This window comes from Cariama cristata, unplaced genomic scaffold (assembly GCF_000690535.1).
Source record: "Cariama cristata isolate BGI_N322 unplaced genomic scaffold, ASM69053v1 scaffold19171, whole genome shotgun sequence".
NCBI lineage: Eukaryota > Metazoa > Chordata > Aves > Cariamiformes > Cariamidae > Cariama > Cariama cristata.
In genome coordinates, this window is record NW_009597769.1 from 10,961 (window position 1) to 33,534 (window position 22,574).

At 37.4% G+C, this 22,574-nt stretch overlaps 1 protein-coding gene across 1 annotated transcript in view; it reads right to left on the reverse strand.

Moving 5' to 3' along the window:
- The window catches only part of KLHL2 (kelch-like family member 2), a 58,086-nt gene that overhangs the window by 10,413 nt on the left and 25,099 nt on the right, over positions 1-22,574 (reverse strand). The window contains exons 4-7 of the mRNA XM_009709048.1: positions 13,762-13,924; positions 2,962-3,071; positions 1,387-1,503; positions 195-344 (exon numbers count right to left, since the gene is read on the reverse strand). Of these exons, the coding sequence (XP_009707350.1) occupies positions 195-344; positions 1,387-1,503; positions 2,962-3,071; positions 13,762-13,924 (540 nt within the window). The remainder of the gene's footprint in view (positions 1-194; positions 345-1,386; positions 1,504-2,961; positions 3,072-13,761; positions 13,925-22,574) is intronic.

The following is a 22,574-nucleotide window of genomic DNA, read 5'->3' on the forward strand; positions in this document are numbered from 1 at the left end:
GAGGAGGTGGGAGACAAAAACATCTATATCACAAGTAGTATGGAGTATAAAGCTAATCACTTGTTATATTTTTGTGATAAGTAATTCTGGTATGAAAATTTTTACTGGAACACCCCAAGTGATGGTCATATCTCATGAAATCTGTTAAAATGGAGTTTGAAGAAATAAGTACATTGGAAAAATAAGGGTCTCACTTTTGGAAGGCTAGCAGGTGTTCTCAATTTCGTTCGAGTGCTTTTCATCAACGCTCGTTGCTCAGTTGGCAGCAAGTGATACTTCATAGCTTCAATGAGGTAATCTTTACAAGCACTGCTGTTCTTAACCAGTATTTCTTCTTCAACTCTCTGTTTATTAATAGAAGTTTAACAAGGTCTGAGCATGTTAAGGAAGTAAAAACACAAATAATCTGAAATGTAATAAAGCCTGTGTTATATTACACAAACGCAGATCACACTGATTTTTTAGATTGCAGTTTCACCACAGTTAGACACGAATTTATGTGATGGCAATATGCAGTCACTGAAAAAAAAAAACAGTGTTGATTCTCTTAATTAGTAAGTAGAGGAAACAGTGTTAGGCAAGGTAAATCCCTTCCACACAATCAAGCACATTTCTTGATTTTTCAAATACAGAGTACAGAACACTTTCAGGAAGAAGGTGAGGAAGAAGAATTTAACAAACTGGTAAACCATCCCACAACAGTAAGAAACCACAACAGCAAACAAAACATAAAAACCCACAAAAGCAAAACAAAAAACCCCATAACAACCCACACCAAGTGGAGGAAATTCCTATCACAAACCCAGAATTTCTAAAATAAACACCTACCAACCTGCTACTACACGTACTAACCAATGCTAATAGTGAACTGATATTTTCCAATCTTAAATATTTGACCTGACACCTAAATATTCAAAATGATCTTATAAAATTTGAAAAAATGCATTATACCTGAACCAGGTAAAAAAAAAATAATAAATGTTTCCTTTATCAGCAAGTACTAGCCAACTTAAACAATAGATGCAATTCTGAAATTTAAAATTCACTTATGAAAACAAGTGTTGTATCAAATATCATATTAAAAATGAAAGTGAACCTGACCTCAGCTAATTAAATCATTCAAATTACTAGTGCAGCATGACAAGTAGTCAGTTAAACAGAAAAATTACTTAAATACGATATCCTCTACGTGGCAATCGCTCATGTGACTCTGCGTGTGTGTTCATGTGCACGTGCATATGCAACTGTGGCTGTTGGTTTATTTTTACTATCAGCAACACACTATGTTACACTGTTGTTTAAATTTTAAATTATCCATCTGGCATTAAAAAAAAAAAAAAGGTGAAATGTTCACATGCAGAAGAATTAGTATTCCTTTTTGCTTACCTGAACTAAATATTCCCGGGAAAGCAAAGGCAGCCGAACATGCTCCATCAGGCGTGCCATAAGCTCCTGCCTTACATCTTTGTCATGGTTTACCCACGCTATCACTGCTTCAAATACCTTCCAGGAAACAAACAAATGCGAGTCCCTTGACTTACAAATTCGGCAGTATGAAAATATCAGTGTGCCTCCAAAACCAGTTTTTGCTTATACTAAAATTCCTAGCATGAGAAAAGACAACAGCAATTACAGCTCCCATTATTCACACATTTACCCACTACAGAATTCTGAAGATCCAATAGCCAGTCTCTTTTTGTCTCTCCTCTACTGGTGTTTCAAGGATAGCTGCACTACATTGAGAAAATGCACACAATAATTTCACTGATACTGAAAATCCACTAAAACTAGGCAAACAAACAACACAGCAGAAGGAATATTACAATCCTCCTACTTTTCTTCCTTGGAAAATTGACCTGCCACATCGTCATTCAAATGACTTATCATCACTGAGTCTTCCTAGGAGAAGCAATCCCAAGCTTACTTTCTCCTCTATCGCACAGCAGCTCATCATACGCTAGAGCATTAAAACCTTAATTATACTCCACAGAAGCAGCATCACATGTATTAAAATCAAAAGGATAAAACCAGACCTTCAGGGTATTATGGGAAGAGCAACACGACTTTGCTAGTTGCAATTGAAGCAGATAGTTCTTAGATTCAAAGTTTCAAAAAGGTTTTAACACAAAAAAACCTACTTAGCCATACAAATCAGTATTCAAACATGCTTTTGAATACAATTTAGCCTCATTTGAACAGAGGTGTTAGTACAACTGTATACTCCTTGGAAAAAAAAAAAAGAAAAAACCAGCATATTTTAAATTGATCACAACTGGATTCAAAAATTAATCTATCTACAACCTGAACACCGTTAGACATTCAAAGAGACGCACTGGGCTCACTGAAGATCACAGAGTTTCAAAAAGGGCTTTAAAAGAATGAGATCTACCTAAAGGTGAGCCAACGTATATTTAAACGCAAGTTTGGTTATACCAAACTACCTCGCCATCTCCTTTGCAACCCGCGTTTGTTCAGTTGGGCTAAACAGCCCACATATACGTACAGAGTTTTAATACCTTTGGGGGACTGCCGATGTTAAAGTTAGTAGATGGCACATACTTGCTCTTCAAACTACTATTTTTGAGTTAGTTATCCCTTGGTAAACCAAACTCCTGTGTATGTGACTCACAGCACGTGTTCTGTTTGTTCTACTTGAAGATCAGAAGGAATGTCCATTTAATTTTGCTTCCATTTTTTTTCCAAAGAACAAAGGGTTATGTGATTTAATACAGTTTTCAGATTCTTAGGAGTTGAAATAAATTTTCAGCATCAGACTGACAACACTGTTGGGAAAAATCCTTAACGCTTTGGGGAAAAATCCTTTAAACATGAGCACAACATGTGCCTAATTTCACTAAGGAAACAAAGAACGCATCCAAACAAGTGTATAAAAGCAGTAAGAGCAAGCTTGCTCTCTCACCCAAAAGGATAAAAAGAATCCTGGGATACAGATGGTCTTACCTTCTCTTCCGAGACAATTGTGAGTTTGTCACTGGATATAAGACTGCACACCTGCTCTACACCAAGATTGAGGTATTCTTCACTAAGTACGACATCAGAAAAGTGCTGTTCTGTTTGGAGGAAAAGAGTACTTTAACATACAATGCTAAGTGTATCCCACAAGAAGCATTAAAGCAGCAGTGGAAAAATAAAGGAAAACAAGTCAATATGCCTGTTATTTTGTCAAATCTAGAAGCAATACCTTAAAACATTTTATATAGGTTAAAGTTTGGTCTCACAAACAGCTTTGATATTTAAAGATTCTTAAAAATAATCAAAATATTAAACCACATTAAAAGTAGCAGTCATAGCAATATAACAATTTTAGCATTGCTTCATCTTGGTACTTGTCCTCGACAATTACCTAAATCTCATTTTGCTAACTTTGTACACACAAATAACAGCAAAAAAGATTCCAGCAAAAGAATATGCCCTCTATGCTGTTGACAAACATGTTTTAAACCTGCAGTTCAACATGAACGATGGCTGATTCATTAGAACTAACCAGCAGTTTTGCAGTCTAATATAGGTCAAATCAAACAGCTCTGGATCTTGTTGCGTCTCTCAGAGCTTCTCCAAGGTCATAAAAATATTATATATCGCAATCTCTACAACACATAGAAGATGTGTAGTTTTTCCTCAGGTTTGGTTTTCGGTGGTGGGGTTTTTTTTGTTTTGGTTTGATTTTTTTAGGCCTCAACTTAAAAGTAAACAAGACTGACAAAATTCAGCATTTTAGTTGTAGAACCAGACATTTTCTTTTAATGTAGAGGCACGTATCTTTATCAAGTTGTTGTTCAGTTACTCAATTGTCCTCTCCCCTCCTTAAAATTGCTTTGCAAGCCATTCAGTTGCTGAAAAAGTAGCTCCATTCAGTTAACTGTTATTTTTCCCCTCTTCAACTACTCTTAACAGAAGTTAGAAGGGACAACTGTTACTGGGAATTTAAGAATTCACTCAAAATTAGCGTAAGTTAAAAAAAGGTCAAACATATTCAAACTACAGAACTTTTTTAAGCCTTTTCTATCACTCCACTCGTGCTACTATAGTTAAGACTCCATGCTTGACAAAATGTCTTAAGCTGTTAAAAAGAAGTTAAAGAATGCTGAATGCTTCCAGATCAAGAAGTCTAAATTTTTCAGGTCAACTTTGCAAGGTACAACGGCTTTTTTTTTTTTTTTTTTCACTGTACCAAAGATTAGAAAGCATAAAAATATAAGTCTAAAACAGTATAGTTCTTGTCCTTTAGCTAGTTCAGCATCCTGTTCCTTGAAACACTTGAAACAGGCAGCACAAATTACTTCAGACAAAAGTCCAAGAATATATATGAGAAGTATGACAATAAAACCTCCTCTGATAAAGGTCTCGGTATAACCATGAAAGATTACAGATTGGTAGGCAAAAGGATGATATTTCACCCTAACCACATTTTACTAAATGAGTTTAGTGAGATACAGTCCAGTACCCTTGAATCCTGTTAAATTCTTGACTTTGATACCTTCCTATAGTAATCATCCCACAGACTCATTGAGGAAAAAGCCCCACATCTAAATTTAACACCCAGTTTACCATTACTCAGTTTTCAATTAATATCCCCATGTTCTAATGTTGAATATGATGATAGGGAAAGACGCAATCTGTCGACTCAAAATCATTCATTATTCTATATCCCTGTACAGCCTCCATCTCTAAAGTAGACAGTCCTCACCTTTTCAGTCCCTCATCCTACCAGCCTTTTCATTCATGCAACCATCACCACTACAAGGCCCTCCGATTCTGCAGCACTCTCTTATGATGGACGGGTAGTATTTTCTGCAGTATTTCAGGCCATGGGAGAGAAAGAATGAGGAGAAATACTATTGATTTTCATACCATCATTAATTTTCCACTCCTTACAAATCTTTCTGTCTGTTTGCTTTTCAGACTACAAATATGCAGTTTCCTAAGCTGAAGTACAATTTTCTGTGGTATACTTAGTGAAATAAGTATCTGATGCATTTTGCTATTTGCATACAGCAAACAGAAATTGAGAAAGGCAATTTGCATAAACTAGGTTTCTCAAACTCCAAATTTCAAGTGACAGTGCCACAAAACAGCATGCCTGAATGTACTCGGAAGCTGAGTTAAGAAGCAATCAGAAAGGGCAAGCAACACTCATCCAAATCTCAAACAAATCTGAGGTTCCAAAGCCTTGTTCATCTTCCCTTGAGAGAGTTGATCCAACAGTGGATCACATCCAACAGGATGCATTTCGTAAACTAGAAACACCCAGTTGATTTTATAGACTCGTATATAAAAGCCTTGCTTTTTAAAGAGTTGATTTAGATTTATTACATGCCTTAAAATAGGAAAAGATCCAGAAGAGTCAAAGTTGAGAATTTTCAAAGTAATGCAATGAATGTGAGGCTGTCTCCTGTTTTCATGCTAGAAAGAGAACTGTAGAAGAAAATCTGAAAAAAACAGACACTACTTGAACAAAAGCTAAGACTATTTTACTGGATGTCAGCCTCTGTGCTTAAAGCATAAAACAAGGCACGTGGCCAAGAAAAGAAAGAAGAGTGAAAAAACCAGGAGAGATTAAAACCAACTACTCAGTCAATAGCTACAGGCTCAGGTTCTCAAGCAATACCTGGAAACAAATCCTCAGCTGAATAAATTACAGAAAAAAGAAACAGGACAGTAGATTGCTATACAAATTTTAGTCATAAAAAAAGTAAGGTGAAGTCCCTTGTCTCTTAAGAACCAGATCTCTTGTTGTCAAGGAGACCATCTTAACTGATTGATAGATAACCTTTTGGCAGAAGCCAATTGAAATTACAGCTAAACGGATTATTCAAAATAATTAGAAACTGAAAAAGAACAAGGAAATGCAAAAATTCCAATTAGATCTGCCAACGGCAATTTATCTAAAGCTGTTCAAGTGTTGAAGCCAGAAGGCATTATTTTATTATATATAAAAATAACGCTTATGAAATTCAAGCTTTTTGCTTCCTTTTAACAAGAAGGATAGCATCTTTGAAATAATATGATTCAGTACTAAGAGTTCCAAAAATTCCACTTAGATCCTCTTTTTTCAATAATTATGAGAGAAAAATAGTACTGGGTGTGTGTGTATTTTTTTTTTTGCCTTCTGGGTTAGGATTTGTATTATCCCATATTATTGCTCACATCCTGCAAGCTTCGATAACCTGGAGATATTAACATCAAACATCATGAAACTTATGACACGATTAAGTATTTCATGCATCTGTCCCCTGCAAAATCTCAAATTAGCTTGGTTTTTATTTGTTGCGTTAGATAACATACTTCTTTCTTGATGAACACCTCCTAGATAAGCAAACAGATAGAACTATCTGGTTGGAAGCTTTCATGAGAGAATAAAATACTACTTTTTTTTTTCTAAATCACAATTTGCTACACAGTGTGCAACTTTGACAAATTCGTACTGGAATCCTGCCCCACTTCTTGACACTTTACCCAGCCATTGAAGCCAGCTGGCTCCAGAGTCAGGCAGCCTGGAAACAAGTTGGTTTAGGAGCTGCACAGGCTTGGCTTCCAAATTCCCACTTCCTAAGCAAGTAGAATCCTACTTCTTTATTATCAAAACTAAAATCTGCCTTTAAAAAAAAAATCCCTTCCATTTTAGGACATTTCTAAAATATCTGTTCCAATTGCATATGAAAAACAGATTTTCACATTTTTGCAACCGATAGAGACGGTTTCTCTCTGAATAGCTAAAGCTCTGTCCTCGTCTGCCCTGTACCAGTAGGATGGGACTTCAGCTTCAGGGACAAACTAAAAGGACAAAAAGGAAGTTCTTAACAACATGAAAGGGGCTAGTAACAAAATGTTTGGAAGTACAATAAACAACGCCAGCCTGGAGAGCACAGGAAGATAACAGGAGCTGTAAGTGTACCACTTTTTGGTATTTTTGGTTATAAGTCCGGAGATGTGTATTATACATGCACCCAGCAGCAGTAACCACTTGACCTACCTCTTCTAACCAAAAGGTACATAGTCTTGCTGGCCATAAAGATATTGACGCTAACTTTGGATTTTTCAATTACATAGGAAGAAAAACTACATCTGAAATCTGCACAGGACATTTTATGCTATAAACATTTGTGGATTAATTCACAAATACTATTTCACTCATTTATATATGTCAGACCTATATATAAAGTCAGACCTTTTCTGGCTTAATTGTCTTTAGTAAATGGAATAAGTAAGTACAGAAGCAAAGATCTACTGAAGTTACTTCAGATTAAAAACCTTTTGGAGAATCATGGTGGCCAAAAATAAAAGCCTGTAACCCATCTTCTCCTTTTTGTTTTATGACAGTGGCTGTTGTCAGTGTTTGTCTCTGTGTATGACATTGTTGAAGACTACCTAAATTTCTGTTCCATCATTAATAGGCTTCAGTCATTTTCTAACATTTTTCTGAAGTGTTCCAGCAGCTGATGACACTTAATATCCATTTCCAGAAATCTTTTTAACATTTTGTACACTTTCAGAAATCTTCTCCCAAAGATCTTCCCAAAGCCACATTAACATGTATGAAAAACATGGCCAGAGCTTATCGGTGCCAGAAGCTGCTGCTGGAAAAAGGGAAAAACCTCTCATATTCCCTAGATCTTTCCAGGACAGTAATCCAATGTATCTTAATGTGTGAAACAAAATATCACAAATATATCGAGTCTCGTTAGTGTCTTTTGTCTGGTTTAGGCCAACTATTTCTATTCCATAACACTGATGATGATATTTTTCAATAAACTAAATGGAGTACCTGCATCTTTCTGATGTGATAATGCTACAAAACCAGCTGGAACCTTCCAGAAACGTAGCTTCTTTCTGAACTGATAACCTCTTGTTTTAGAGCAATGCAGAGCATGGGAGCTTGGAAAGATCCAAGCCTTCTGTTCACTTAAAAGAACAATGACAATTTCTCAAGCAGATGAAACAAAAGTATTTAGCAAGAATTAGTTTTTAAAATTATTGCTTCGCTTCACAATATCACATTGTCATTATTTTTGGCTTGGCATAAAAGGTGTTTGCTAATGGCCTAACACGAGGCACTGGTCAAGTCTGAACCTCAGCCTTACTACAGAGGGATAGACACAAGCTCTGCCAGTTGGAGAACCAGCAGAAGCTAAACATTGCAGAACCAAATTATTTTTAAAAAAATCTGATTTACTTGTCAATTTTATACTTAAATAACTGCTTTTGAGAACACCATGAAATTCATAGCAGCCAAGGTAACAGCAGCGTAGCAACAGACGTTGCTACTCAGAATAGAATCGTAAGAACGATTCTGTTAACTACATCCTTTCGATCTCACGCATGTGAAATGTACACAAGAATAGTCTACAGAAGACACGCAGGCTTCCAAATCTAGTCAGGGCTCAAAGTTTTAGACTCAGAGCACCAGAATCAAGAACGCTGTATCCCACACTTAAGTACAACGCAGTCATCCCTGCTTCACAACACGTGCTAAGAGTCCCTGACAAAAGTTTCTTCAACATCTCCTCAGCACGATGCTAAAAGCCAAGAAGGTTTGCTGTGTAAAGCTGGTCCTCAAAAGACACTTCTTCCACAGGTAATCCAATGTTTCCAAACCCTGTACCGGCCTATGTGGTGAGTGGAAGTACATTATTCTTCTTCGGTTATAACTAAGAAGTATGTCAAGGCCTAAGGGCTGAGCAAGCGTCTCTCTCTAGTCCAAGATGGCATACCCCTCTTCATTAAAAGGCTTTACTTTACAGATCTATCTTCAGGTTGTACATAACATTACGACAACTATTAAATGCACCATATTCTCAGTAAAAATTATTTTGTGAACATCCTCTAAGACTGCATAAGATGCATCCCAGACTAAAACCAAGGACGGACTAGCGGCGCTCACGCCACATGCTCTTTGTAGGAATCCTCCCACAAGGAGGACGAGAGGCCTCAGCTGTACGTAGTCCCTGACCGTGCCAGGGCAACAAGACCCAGAGCAGGACTGCTTTCTGCAACACCACGAGAACAGGGAGCATCTCAGGAAGTTTAACTGCAACAGAAGCTCATTCCGAGTAATCTGTATCAAGGGTCCACTATTTTCAGGTCTCTCCATAGGCATAATAGATGCATATAAATGACTCCTAAACTTTAGAAATGTCACACTCTGCTACAGGAGGACCAACCCCACCATAGGATTATGAAGCTCCAATTTTAATGAAAGTTGGGTTTTTACTCCCACTGGAAGGAAGTGCCAGAGTTTCACTTTTCTAATAACTTCAGATCTACACCAGCATCCACTTGGTTTTATGCTATCACTGTCTATTAGCAGAACTATCTCCTTGCCTCTTTTTCCTAAATAGAAAATAGCAAGTGTAACAAAATAAAGACTTGGAGAAGTTAAACAGCCAAATGCTTTTTGTTTTCTCTAGCAGGGAAATATTTTCACTGCTTTTTCAATCTAATAATTCTCTTCTGTACTCATTCTAGCTTCTGAAACCTTAATCCTGAAATGTCTGCTCCTGGGAGCTCAGCTGTCTGATACAAGGGCTAATTCTGAAATGGCACAGCCACATATCTTTGGCTCAGACTTTTGAGAAAATCTTTTCAGTCGTAAGAAAAAGCCTTGACAAAGTACAAAGAGCCATTTGAGATAAGAACGGGGCAGGGGGGAAAGAAACTATGATGGCTAAAATACAGGCAGTAAGAAGCTTGAAAATTCAAGAGGAAAAACATCAATCTGAAAGGCATAAAACAGTACAGAAGAAAACCAGGGAGTCAGCAGCCAGAAATCCAGCAAGACCGATAATCAGTCCGTTCCAAGGAGGAACAAAGGCCAACTGTTCCTCCCTGGACGCTTCTACCAGGAGTAATGAGCACGCCGGCGATCAGCCTAGTAAGCTTGCGAGTCCCAGCTAGGGCCAACAAATACCTTCCTTCTCCTTTTCACTTGCCTGTATCCTGCTTGCAGAGTCTCTCTGAGCACAGCAGAGGTTGCCTGAACAAAATGACCCAGAGAGGGAGGGTTACAAGTTGGACACAGTTCCCATGCTCTCAAACACATTTAACCAATATTGCGCTCAAGGTCTTGCCAGGGTCTTAGATTTTATATTTCTAAAAAGTAACCTATATAAATATTGCTTTCAACTACTAAATTGAACAAAGATTGTTTAAAAGTAACTGAAGCAGTTGAGAAGTTGCTAAGGCATACTCAGAATAGAAGCTGGAAAAAATAATTTAGAATTCAAAATTAAGTAACCGCTATATCAAAATGTGTTCCCTAAAACATTATTTACCTGAACATGAACTCTAGTTAATAAATGTATGCCTTGCCTCCTATTGCATAAAAGGTCAAAAATATAATAGCTTTTTGGATTTGATATTATATTACTCAAAAACACTTAATTAAAACTTTTTGCATAATAGTCTAAATACAATTATCACAAAGTCATTGAGTCACACACACATTAGAACTTCTCAAGTAAGGTACGCATTACAAAAGCTAGTACTTTCAAAAACAACCTGAATAGCTTTTTCAAATTTTTTAAAATGATATATAAATAATTTGAATACAATTTCACTAGACTAAAAACTTCTGAGTATGGCTGATTTGTATACCTCAAGTTTCACGCTTAAGGCAGCAACCAAGGATTCTGTTGACAAACACTTAATCATAAGAGTTTGCTGCATTTCTGCTTTTTCCTGAAACATCCATTTGTGATGGAGATACTATAATCTCCTGGAAGCGGTTAAAAAAAAAAAATAATCTATACCAGAAAACAGATTTTCTAAGAATTAAGGCAATTGAAAGCATTCATCAAATCCTTCTTTTTCTGAGGTCTAAAATTACTGAATGCAATAAAAAGCCTGTTATTTGGATATAGACACATGCATTGAAGCACTTAGTGCTCTCTTTCAGGAAAACCTTCAGTTTTAACTCTGTACTAATTGTTAATGATGCTAATTAGTCACTGTACATTTTATGAAAAAGTTATGAAAAGCAATACAATCATATGAATTTTTTCTGCAGTCTTATCAGGCTATTTCATTTTTAATTCTCTTTTCTGTCTTGGCCTCATAGTAAGCCTGTTGGAGGGCTAGGGATTAAGGAAGGCAGCGCAGAGCGTGCAATGCAATGAAGTAGGTCAGACCCTGACAATGCACAGCATATTTATCTCCAGAGTAGGAGCAGAGTGTGCATTGCTTTAAAATTTAAATTCACCACACAGATACAGCAAAGACACAGTAGGAGCTGAGCTGGCAGCAGGACTCCAAGAATATGATGACAAAAAGGGAAGCACAGATGAAGAAAGTGATTTCTAGAGGAATTTGACAGAAATGGAAGGTGGTTTGATTACGGAGGAAAGAGAAGGTTAGTTGCAAGCACAAAAGCAGGAGAGAGAGAGAGAGATGAAATAAGAGTCAAGTGAGGGTAATTCTGCTGAACGTGAAATGCCAAGGATGCGAGGTTGGAACTTAATCTGGGGGGAAAAGGAATATTGCAAGACTAGTAAAATTACCTTAGCAGACAAAGAGAAAGTTATGGCAGAGATAGATTTACATTGCAGCAAAAGGGAAACATAATGTAGAGCTGATTTGGTAGGGAAGGAATTAAAAAAAAAATAATAAGAGGAACATACAACTGAGTAGTTGAGAGAAAATGGCAGAGGAGAGTTAAAGTTGTCAAGTTTACGAACCTGAATGACTGGGAGAACACTGAAGTCACCAGTGACAGAGGAAGACATGGAGAAGGGAAAGATGTTTAGATGGAAAGCAATTCAGTATTGCTGAACCTGAAGTAGAAATGAAACATCCAAGAGACACTGAAAAGACAGGAAAAGATCTGTGACTGGGCAGATAGTGCAAGCTGCATGTAAGGAGGCATACCCGAGAGTCACTCTCAACCTCTGACAACCCGTGACTTCTGAATTTCCAAACAAATTTGTCCTACTCTCTGAATAGTCACTGCCAAAGCCCTAATCAAAATCTACTCCTTTGCTGGCTAGTAAGTTAAACCCTGTAAAAGAGGGGGTTTTTGTTCACTACAAAAAGCTTCCATTTAAAAGTAATTCCTCAGTATAATGTCTCAACTCAAACATCAAGACTCCAAGGCACTCTACATACAAAAGGACAGTAAGATCATTGCTATGTGAACAAATTAAAAGCCTTAGTTTTGGTTACAGTGTTATGCTACAAACTTACAAGCTTACACAATGTTTTGTCTACTCTTTAGTAAACTATATTATGCAACCTTTCTTGGCATCACGAGCAGTCAAACAAGGGTTTAATCCATTATGTTAAAAATTGCCAATTTAGTAATACTTTCTCTGAAACTACATGTATATCAATTTCCAACAGCAGAAAATGCATTTGGAATATAAAGAAGTATTTTAGCCTTCACAGAAACATAGAAATGTAAGCTAGAAAGAGCTTCAAATCATCCAGCTTTGCACGGATATGTGATTTAGATCAACCTAAATCAGAAGTTAGTCTAAGCATTTTTTTTTTTTTTTATTTTTTTTTTTACAGCTAACAGCAGAGAGTCCATAACTTCCACAGAGAGCTTGCCTGATCTGTTTTACTTTTACAGTTAGATTTTTCCTTAATGTATGAAACTACTTCAAAAATACCTCACAAATTAAGCTTACTCAGTCATTTTCACGCACAGGAAGATTTGCATTCCTTCTCATCCTCCTAGCCTTTTAGTTTCTTGACTGAAAGGACTCTTCTCTCACAGTCTTTGTCACAGGTCAGCCTGTTGTCTTAATATGTTCACGTTAGACTTCCTGGGATTCACTTCAGCCTGGTTGCACCCGTCTTAAAGTTTAGTATTTCTCCACCTGAGGTCTCACCAGCATCAAGAAAAAGGGAATAATTATTCTCCCTTCTCCCCCCCATACAAAACTACTGCTACCTCATCACAGTATCAGAATTGCTTTTTCAGACACAACAGCAAGCAAAATGAGAAGCTAATTTTCAAGAACATCAAGCCTTGACATAAGCCAGTCCTCTTACAGATATGAGTAACAGTCTTTAAGATGACCATGACAATGTACACTCAGTAATAAAATTAAGAATTCCGTAAACAATTTTTTCAGAAAAAAATTAGAAACAATCCAATGGCAAGTGCTCTTTACAAGAAAAGTAGAATTTTGTCGGTTGAGCTTTACGGTTAGTTAGAAGATGCACCTCTATCTACTTTGAGTCCAGACAGAAGAATGAGGCTACAGGTACCCTTTATAGTGGGAAATTTCAAGTCTTGGGCTAGATGAGTAGGATTTTCAGAAGACAAGCTGATAACACAGTACTCATGGTACGTTTCTTGCTTCTTAGCCAGTGCAGTACAGGGGCTACAGAGTGAGCATACCCCCACGCCCTCATCTTCTTTCTTCCCCCATGTAGTTCCTACAGACTTTGGCTTCTGGCAGCTGACAGAATTTTAATTCTTCTTTCCTGGTTTCATCCCCTAAGTGACAGTGCAAATTTTTAAACAGCAAGCTAGCTTCTTTCTGGATTACAAACTGCTTGGACCCTGTATGGCCCTGGTAGGACGTGAAGATGCTGCCGCTTTGTGCTTATTATAACCATGTTCCAGCCAGGAGACTTTCTCTTAAAAACAGTCATATCAAATGCAGTCTTTATCAGAAGATATGTCTCTGCAATACCCTGGATAAAATTTGGTTTCCTTTGGGTAGGCACAGAACCTGTACGTGTGTACCCACACACACAGATACCAAGCTATATGCTATACTAACAATAACTTGCCTGCATATGTGTTGGCCTTGTTCAAGAGATCCGTGCATGCGTGCATGTCAGCAAAAGCACGGATCCCCAAGCAGTTGATCGGATGAAGCTGGGATTCCAAAAATTCACAGCAAGTCCTTTTCACATCCTGCAGTTGCAAGAGACCAGCTGCTGGGAGCAGTACCTATAAGATGCAACAGGCGGTTAATATCCCAATTCAATTCTGAGCTTATACAAGAGGATTCTCAGTATTAATAAAGAAAACAAAATCATCCATTTAAAAAAAAATAAAAGACAAAAACAGAGAGGAAAATTTCAACACTATGTGACTGAAGAACTTAAAACCTAACATTGCCATGATTTACCTCCCCACAAATACCATTTAAGATTTAAAATAACAAGCAACATCTCTACCACCATGTTCACTGGGAAATCATTCCATCGATTATAATTCTCACACTTCATGTAAACTTTTCCCAATATTTGTTCACAAGTTTCCTTCTTACTGTTCCCAACACTCCATAATTACATCTCATTTTCAAACCTTCAGCGTTAGATACTTCTCTAAATCAAAGTTTTCTAGATCATGATAGAATATGTACATCTTGTTTGCATGCAAGCACTGGACATTGTACCATTTTTTAGCATGAATAATAAGCATCTTCATGCAACTGATTCCAGTAAGGACTCAATTCAGCTTCCAAAGAAGTCTGTGACCTTCTTGGAAGAATGACAATTCAGGCATTTAAAAGCCTGAGCATATAAAATATTCTGTAACTCATTGAAAATCCATATCAGTAAGGAATTAGTGTAAATGACATATTTGTCCTTCAACTTTCACAAAGCAAGCAAAAAGTAAAGATTTAAAAAAACCTATATAACATACATTTTATTTGCCCAGTAAAATTTAAACATGAAATTTAGGTGAGTTACAATTGTGCCTTTGAGCAAAATTCCATAATGCTATCTACAATTTCTTCTTCACAATATTTTCATTTTCTGTGCCTTCGACAGTTATTTTAATGAGACTTCTATTTTAGAACATTCAAGTGTGAAATTAATGTTAGCTTGAATCTTCAGTGGATGGTAACAGGCAAGATTTCAACACTGAAATCTTGCAATCGATCACTTACATATAGAGAAAACATATACTATAGGGCTGCATCAATAATAAGCAAGCAAAAAAATATACCAAAGAATGGCCGCACTACTCTTGTTAAAGTTGTTAAAGTAATTTAAACAATTACTTGGGTAGAATTAAAGAGAGCCAAACAAGAAGAAAACTGGAAGAATAAAAAAAGAGAGCTGCAAGAAGAGAGGAAAACAATTTAGAAACCCATGTAACACTCACTACATGAAAGCTGTAGAATATACTTCTACATCGGTGCTCTTTGGAAGAAGTTTTAATCTTAGTAACTGTCTGTAGAATCAAATATTTGCCATGGTCTCCGTAAACATCTATTTACTTGGCTTCTGAAGAGCTACTGTCATTGTCTACTCTTCAGACTTTGTCCTTGAAATAAAACTAACAGTTACGACCCAAACTAAAACAAAAAGGACTTCAGGTGATTCAACCTTGTAAAGCTAAGGTCTGCTTTAAACTTCATTCTTTTGGTCCCGCTTCTACTATTTATGGCTGTTCCTCTCCCTTCAAGCTGCCATATATGAAGCCTGCTTGAAAACATCTTTCTGTTCCTCAAGAGATTAATGCCTGATTTGAAGCAGTAATCCACTACAGCCTCTGTTTTACATATTTGGCTATCGATGTAGAAAGCAAAAAAGAAGGATCATATCTTTAACAAGAGTTTGCTTTGAACGTCAACTGCTAATGAAAGAGAAACGAAGGAAAAACACAAATGTGATTGCACTGAGATACACAGACTGCTGCTACGCAAGATACCTAAAATAGTTTAAATCTTAGATAATCCTTAAAAATTTCAAATAAATCTAACAAAATAAATGGAGAAGATATGTATGCAATAGGCACAAGTGTCAAATAGTCACACAATTTGAAACAAATTTAGGACGATTAAAGGTTATTAATGCAAGGTTATAGCAGTACAGTGAACTCATTTTATTTTAGCATACATTTATGAAAATGTGAAGATACTATTAGCAATACAATTTCTATTACTAGAACTACAATATGATCAGTTATAGCAGCAAGTGGATAATTCATTTGATAGTGAATCCGAGGATAAGATATGATCAGGAAATTACATACCAAAAATCAGGGCTAGAAATCTAATACAAGTATTTATTCACACAACCGGTCCCAACAAAGCAAACATTTCGCACCTGCTTACAAATTCAGTAACTAATCCAAGCGCAGCCCCAGGTAATTTTAGGCACGTTATCAGTATAGTTGAGCAAATAACTCTGAGAACAATCCTTGACTGCTTAAAATGGGTTCAGTAGAAAAATATGGAAAACCATCATCGAATCAGTAAACGCAACGGAAAGGTGAAATTTGAGAATGGTATGCAGAAAAGAATTGAAGATTTGTATGCACAGTCACACCGAGATGCTCGCTTACTCATACGAACACTAAATTCACAGGAACTAGAAGATCGCTCTTCATTGTGGGAAATTTACCTCTGTTCTTAAATCATTGTAACTGACTTTGTAAAGTTACCGATTTGAACACATTTTAGTTATCAGACGATAAATAAAAATATATCTAAATATATTTAGGTGTATTCCACTACTAAAAAGGAAAAGAGAGGCAAAGCGCATCAAATGTATCCCGTTGAAATTATATATTGGGCTTTGGTTACTAGGCAACGAGAGCTGTGATAACATCTAGCTATTTTCATTTGTACCTATAGAACCGTTAGCCTGGAAGCTGTAACGACCTGCATTTAAAAATACAGTTTTATCACAGGCAGATTCACTCTGCTGAAACCAGGTCCAGAACTACACAGGGGAAAAAAAAGACCAAAACAAAAGACCAAACTCCTCTCAAACCCATAAGAAGATGACAATATTAAAACTGCAGTACAGATTAAGTTTAACTGCTGTTCACTCTAAACTGGTCGAGTATAGCTCAGATTTATTTCCAAAAATAGCCAGCAGAGGGTATCCTAACTTTCCTGTAAAGATCAAAAATATTTCAATATGCATACTGCTTTCTACTGCAAGAAGTGGAGGGGGGGCAGGGGGGAATCATCTCCAATTGCTTATTCTATGAAAATGTATCCTCATCACAGCCGTTGCTGTTTTTACAATCAAAGAAACCGAACAGATTATTATTACAGATGGTAAGTCAGAAATTATGTATTCTCTTTTTTGTGTCAAAATCGTGGTGATGAATCTTGGAATGACTGCTAGATTTCCTAAAGCAGATCATTTAACCCTTACGAATCTTTGAAGACTATTCCCTGGTTATCTCCTTCCTGCAGCAACACTCCGATTCCCAAACAGACACAAAACACCACACCAAATACACCTTTCCAACCCCGCTGAGACAAAAAGGACTGTGACCAGGTACAAGTATTTGGTTTAAAATCCACCTGCATGGTCAGGAGGGATCCACTTAAGGCCCTAAACTTGGGTCCCTGTTTTCACTGGAGTAGATTTAAGCCCTTCAAAATAACTCCGCTAGATCATCAACCCGTATCTGAGGCTGCTGTCCTCTCTGGTGGCCCTTCAGCTCCATGCCAGGAATATGTTGAGGGCTGAGGGTACCGATGTTGCCTACAGCTTTTCTCCCTCTTTTTTTTTTTTCCTGACAGCATCATCCCTCTGTTCACCCTTGTGCAGTTGGACATAATGACCTCATGAGACCACAACATACGTGTATTGAGCGCCGAGGCGAGGAGCAGCCGCTTACGTGTCACCCATCTGTTCACAAGGAATGTGTTTACAACAGTCTTGGGGAGATAAAGCCTGCCTGACCAACCAACAAACCCCTGCAATGGAAGAAGGTTCAGAGGAGATGGGCAAGGGTGATGAATTCAGGGAAGAAATGTCAGGAATGAGCATCAAGTGGTGTAAAGAAAGCTGAACTTATCTCAGCACAAAGGGAACCGGAGGGTAACCTTTGTTTCAGATACATGGTTGTACCAATGAGTCCCCAGGTTGTGTAAACAGCCTTCTCTGAGATAATTAGTAGGGTGTGAGGTCTTCCCAAGCTAGCCAGAGCAGAGAGGGGAAAGGTATATGTGTGGCTCAGCCCAACGTGAAGTATAAAAACCGAACAACCAACAGAAGGAACTCTGAAGAGAGTAACGAGCTTGAGCTGGCTTTAGCCCACATATTCCTTCCTGGTGAACTGGGGATGCCCAAAAACCAGACAGTGGGCATATAGAGACCAGTATCATTTTTGCATGGCAATCCAATTGTATATTGCAATTGCTGTATCGTGCTTGTGTTGCAATTTCAGTATACTGCTGTATCTCTCCACGAAATCAAAACACAGCACTATGGAGCACTAAGTATCTTCAAATCAGTAATTTTTATATCAAATATTAAACCCTCCTCATGAACTATCTAGAAGCAGCTGGTCAGAGAAGCTGCCCTGGAGTGCCTCCACACCAGACAAGGGAGTTCATCCTACCCAAAGGCTGCTGGATGACCTAACGAGCATCCCTTCACAGTGTATTTACTTCACAAAGTTCTGTGCCACACTCCCCCTCACACAGCCCCTTGCTCTCACAAGTTGGTACCACTTTATGCAACACATAAGCTTTTAGCAACTGTCCTGCTAGTTGACAATGGAGGAACAAGTCCAGTGGAAGGAGCCACCAAGATGACCAGAGGGCTGGAGCATGCGATATTACAAGGAGAGGCTAAGAAAACTGAATTTGTTCAGCCATAAAAGAGAAGACAAAGGGGAGATCTTACCACTGTCCACAACCATCTAATGGCAGGGTAGAGAAGAGCGAGCCAGTACTTGAAGATGCACAGCAGTGGGACAAGAGGCAAGCAGGAATACAAGAAAATCTGACTGGAAAAAAGGAGTTAGGTTGTTTTTTGTTATTTTGTGTTGGTTTGGTTGGTTGTTTGGTTTTTTTTCAAAACCATGAGGGTGGTTATGCCCTGGAACAGGTTGCCCCAAGAACCTGCAGAATCTCCACACTTGGAGATACTCAAAATTCAGTGGACAGGCCCCTCAATCTGCTTTAACTGGACCTGCTTTTAAACAGTTCAATGCAAAGTAAAATTTAAATTGATTAAAGCTTTCTGCCTGCTGATTTAAATCAATTTGATTCGGTAATTTTATGTCAATCCATGCTATCATCTTTGCACTCCTCTTTGTACCGACAGATTCTCCCAGTCAGAACATATTGTGTTACCTGTAGTGAAAATACTGCCTTAAGCCTATTCATATCTCCACTATTTTTAAATTTCATGGAATTTCTTTAAGATTTCTGTCATGATACCCACCAACAATGCATTGAGATTGGTATGATGCCAATACAAAAATAATGAAAAAACATATTGCAGGTTTTGGGAACAAGATCCCACAGCATAAACAAAACCGAAATTCCTCAGAACATTAAAGTACTTTGCAGGCAAATAAGCCAATAAAATCGAAGCACTGCATGCCAAGAGAATTGAATAATGTGCTGTCTAAAATAGAAAAATGTCATTCTTTATCACATGGAGGGGAAGAAAATGAATCTGTAACGTCAGGAAAGAGATCTGCTTTCCTAGGTTAGCGCGTGAGAATCCGAACACCGTACAATGCAACAGAGCAGCAGACAGGAGAGCAAGTTACCTCCCTGCTAATTGCAGATATTCCGTATTTTCAGTTACAACATCAAAATGAAATCAGAGAGCAGCAGTTATGTAAATGCCTGTCATAAAACAAGTTTTGAGGAAATACAGTGAAGTTTAACCTCTATTTCTAAGGCTTAAATAACCATTTCAGCAAGCTAACCCCTTCACTTGCTGTTTATATACTATCATGGCATAAGGGAGCAGAAATGGAAAATAATGGCCAAAGATCATCCAAATTATCTTATTTTTTTATTCTTATCTACACGCATCTGTGCTGTAATTAAAACTGTGGTTTGTAACTGAAGTGTATTCTAAGTTCTAGCGAAATCATTCAATGCAGTGCTGAAATTATGCTATTTGGGAGTATGCATACAGAAACGCTAAAATAGATACAAATATTTTAACACTTGCATCTGTGGAACAAAATGCAGAAGTTCTAATTTTGGAAAATTCAACCTCGCTGGCATTTTTATATGAACAACATGTGCAAGTGCACTGTTCCACTGTTAAAATACACAAATAAGATGCTGCACTGGATTTAAAGATGTGCATGAGCTGCAAGTTTAGAACATGATACCATGTATCTTACAAAATACACCTTCTGGGTATCTTAACATCCTTGACTTCATAGGCTACTGCACAGTGAAGAGTTGAATATATAAATTTATCTAGCAGCTTAATGAGCCCCATCCAATTAAAAATCAGGTACGGGTGTCAGTTTTATAGTATCAGAGGAAGGAATCGGACTGCTCATCAAGATACAGTCCTATTCCTTCACATTCCCGTAGCACTAAACACAAATTGGTAGAGCATCGTTTCAGCTGAAAAGAAGCAAATAATCCTGACAACGTAATATTTTGAATGACAGACAAAAGCTACAAAATATTAAGCAGCTCCCAACTTGGAAAGCAGTGTGATCGATTAAAATGGAGTGTAAGGAAAAAGGAACTGGTTTACATAGCTGCTTTTTAACCAGCAGCATAATCTGTACTTAAAAGTCCACTTCAGTCAGTGACATCCAATTTACAGGAAGTAACCGATTTGTTCAAAATTTGGCTTTAGAAGAGACACCACTTTAGAAGATTAGTCTGAATGAACTACTAATTATTAAGACATTTGGGGTGGAGGTGGGGTTTTTTGTTGGTTTCTTGAGGGTTTTTTTGAAGGGGGTAAGCATGGAAGTTTTGGGAAGGATTTGGGATGCAGTTAGGGGTTGCTGAAGTGCAGAAACAAGATTCATGAGGCAAACGAAGTAACAGAAGGGTCACTTTAAGCAAGTAATACACTATAATTAGTGGTGTCTACCTGGTCGACAAGGAAGAACCACGTAGTCTTGTTTGGCTGGAGGGTTCTCCTACATCTTCTCTAGAAGAACAGTGCCCTAACCACCACGTAACAGCGCATTTTGGCTTAAGCCTCCGCACAAGAGAGACAGATTGATTTTCTATTCTGATGGTTATTTTTGTTAACAGTCATGAGCTCAGCCTTTCATATCCTCTTCTTCTGTTAAAAGATACTGGAAATAGAAACAAAACATTGTCTCGCTTGGAGTGAAACAGTCTTGAACTTAAAATAATTTTAGTTAGAATTTTAGATTTTTCTCCCAATGAAAAAATCATAGACATTTTGATTTGATAGAAACAGAGTTTTTGATTTGAACTTTGGTCAGTGAATTTAAGTACATGTACAGTAGGTCATCTAAAAGGAAAGCTCAGAATCCTTCATCGTACTGTAACCCAGTGCTTAAACGATTATACAGCTGCATAAAAATACCTTCGTATTTTCGTAGAGACAGGATAATTTAAACAAGACTAACTAGAGTCTGAACAAAGCCACTTGCTGCTGATACTTTGTCATTCAGAAACTAGGCAATTTATTCTTTAACTATGGGAGCTGAAGTGCTAGCCAGTCAAATAATATACAAAGCTCCCCTGCAGAAGGATTAAAAGAAGCTGAAAAAATTAAGTAGGCAGGATAACATAACTCACACTACGTGGTCTTCGATCTTTCTGTCAAGGCTGACGCATATGAAGAATCGCTGCATCAGCTGATGCTTTGAGCTAGTGAGCTTCAGCTATAGGATTTACCCGTAACATCTCACACCTTCAGTACCAGACCACCCTCAGCCTCAGATCCCACCAACAGATACACTGAGTTTGGTTATACCAAAGATCACTATGATAGAAATATTTTTAAAATATTCCCTAAAATGAAAGATGTAAAAGGCTGACAAAAGAATCAAAACGTTCACGAGCTACGTTTCCTAAAGTATAAAAGACAACTTTGGGGGGACTGAAGGGGAGGACGTTAAGGAAGGAATTGTTTGTTGGGGTTTTTTTTCTACATTACAGACTGACTTGTAACAAACCAGGCTTGTTCCCCTAGTATAACTGCATATTTTCTGGCAATCTTAAAGACAGGGATTGAAACACCATTTGCAAAACCCTAAAGCCTGTGCTGGAAACAAATAGCAGCATAACTGGGATAATAGATTGTGAACCTCTGCTTTCTCTATTATCCCATTCTCTGGTACAGAAGATGCATCCACACTACCAAGTTTTATCATAATACAAAACTAAGAACTAAGGGCAACAGAAATAGCATGAAGTAGAAATGCTTTTGTGTTCATAGTGCTTATCTTCAGTACAAAAATTGTGTCAAGATTAACATCTAATGTGGAATAAATGGCCCTTCAGTGGACTGAAAAGACATTTGATTACTCCAAGCTTTTCACGTTACAGTTATGTTTTTATATTTTATTGAGATAATCTTTTACTCATCATTCAGTTTCCTACAGCAGACCGTATTTGTATTCTCCTAGAAATGTCACAGGGGAGTACCTCCTCAAAAGAAAAATAAGACATTAGGCAAATTTCATATTCACTTTAATCTAGATGTTTTGCTTATAAAATTTAGGTATGTAGGGACAGAATTCCCAAAGCAAATAGCATCTCTAACCTCCCATTTGAAATTTTTTTTTCAGATGAAGGTTAATGCATACATTTCATGATTTAAAGCATGACCAATATCCAGAAAACAGAAACGTTTTCAAGAAAGCCTTTATTCAGCTTCCAGAAATTGCATCGTACGTGTAGCAACATACTGCTGAA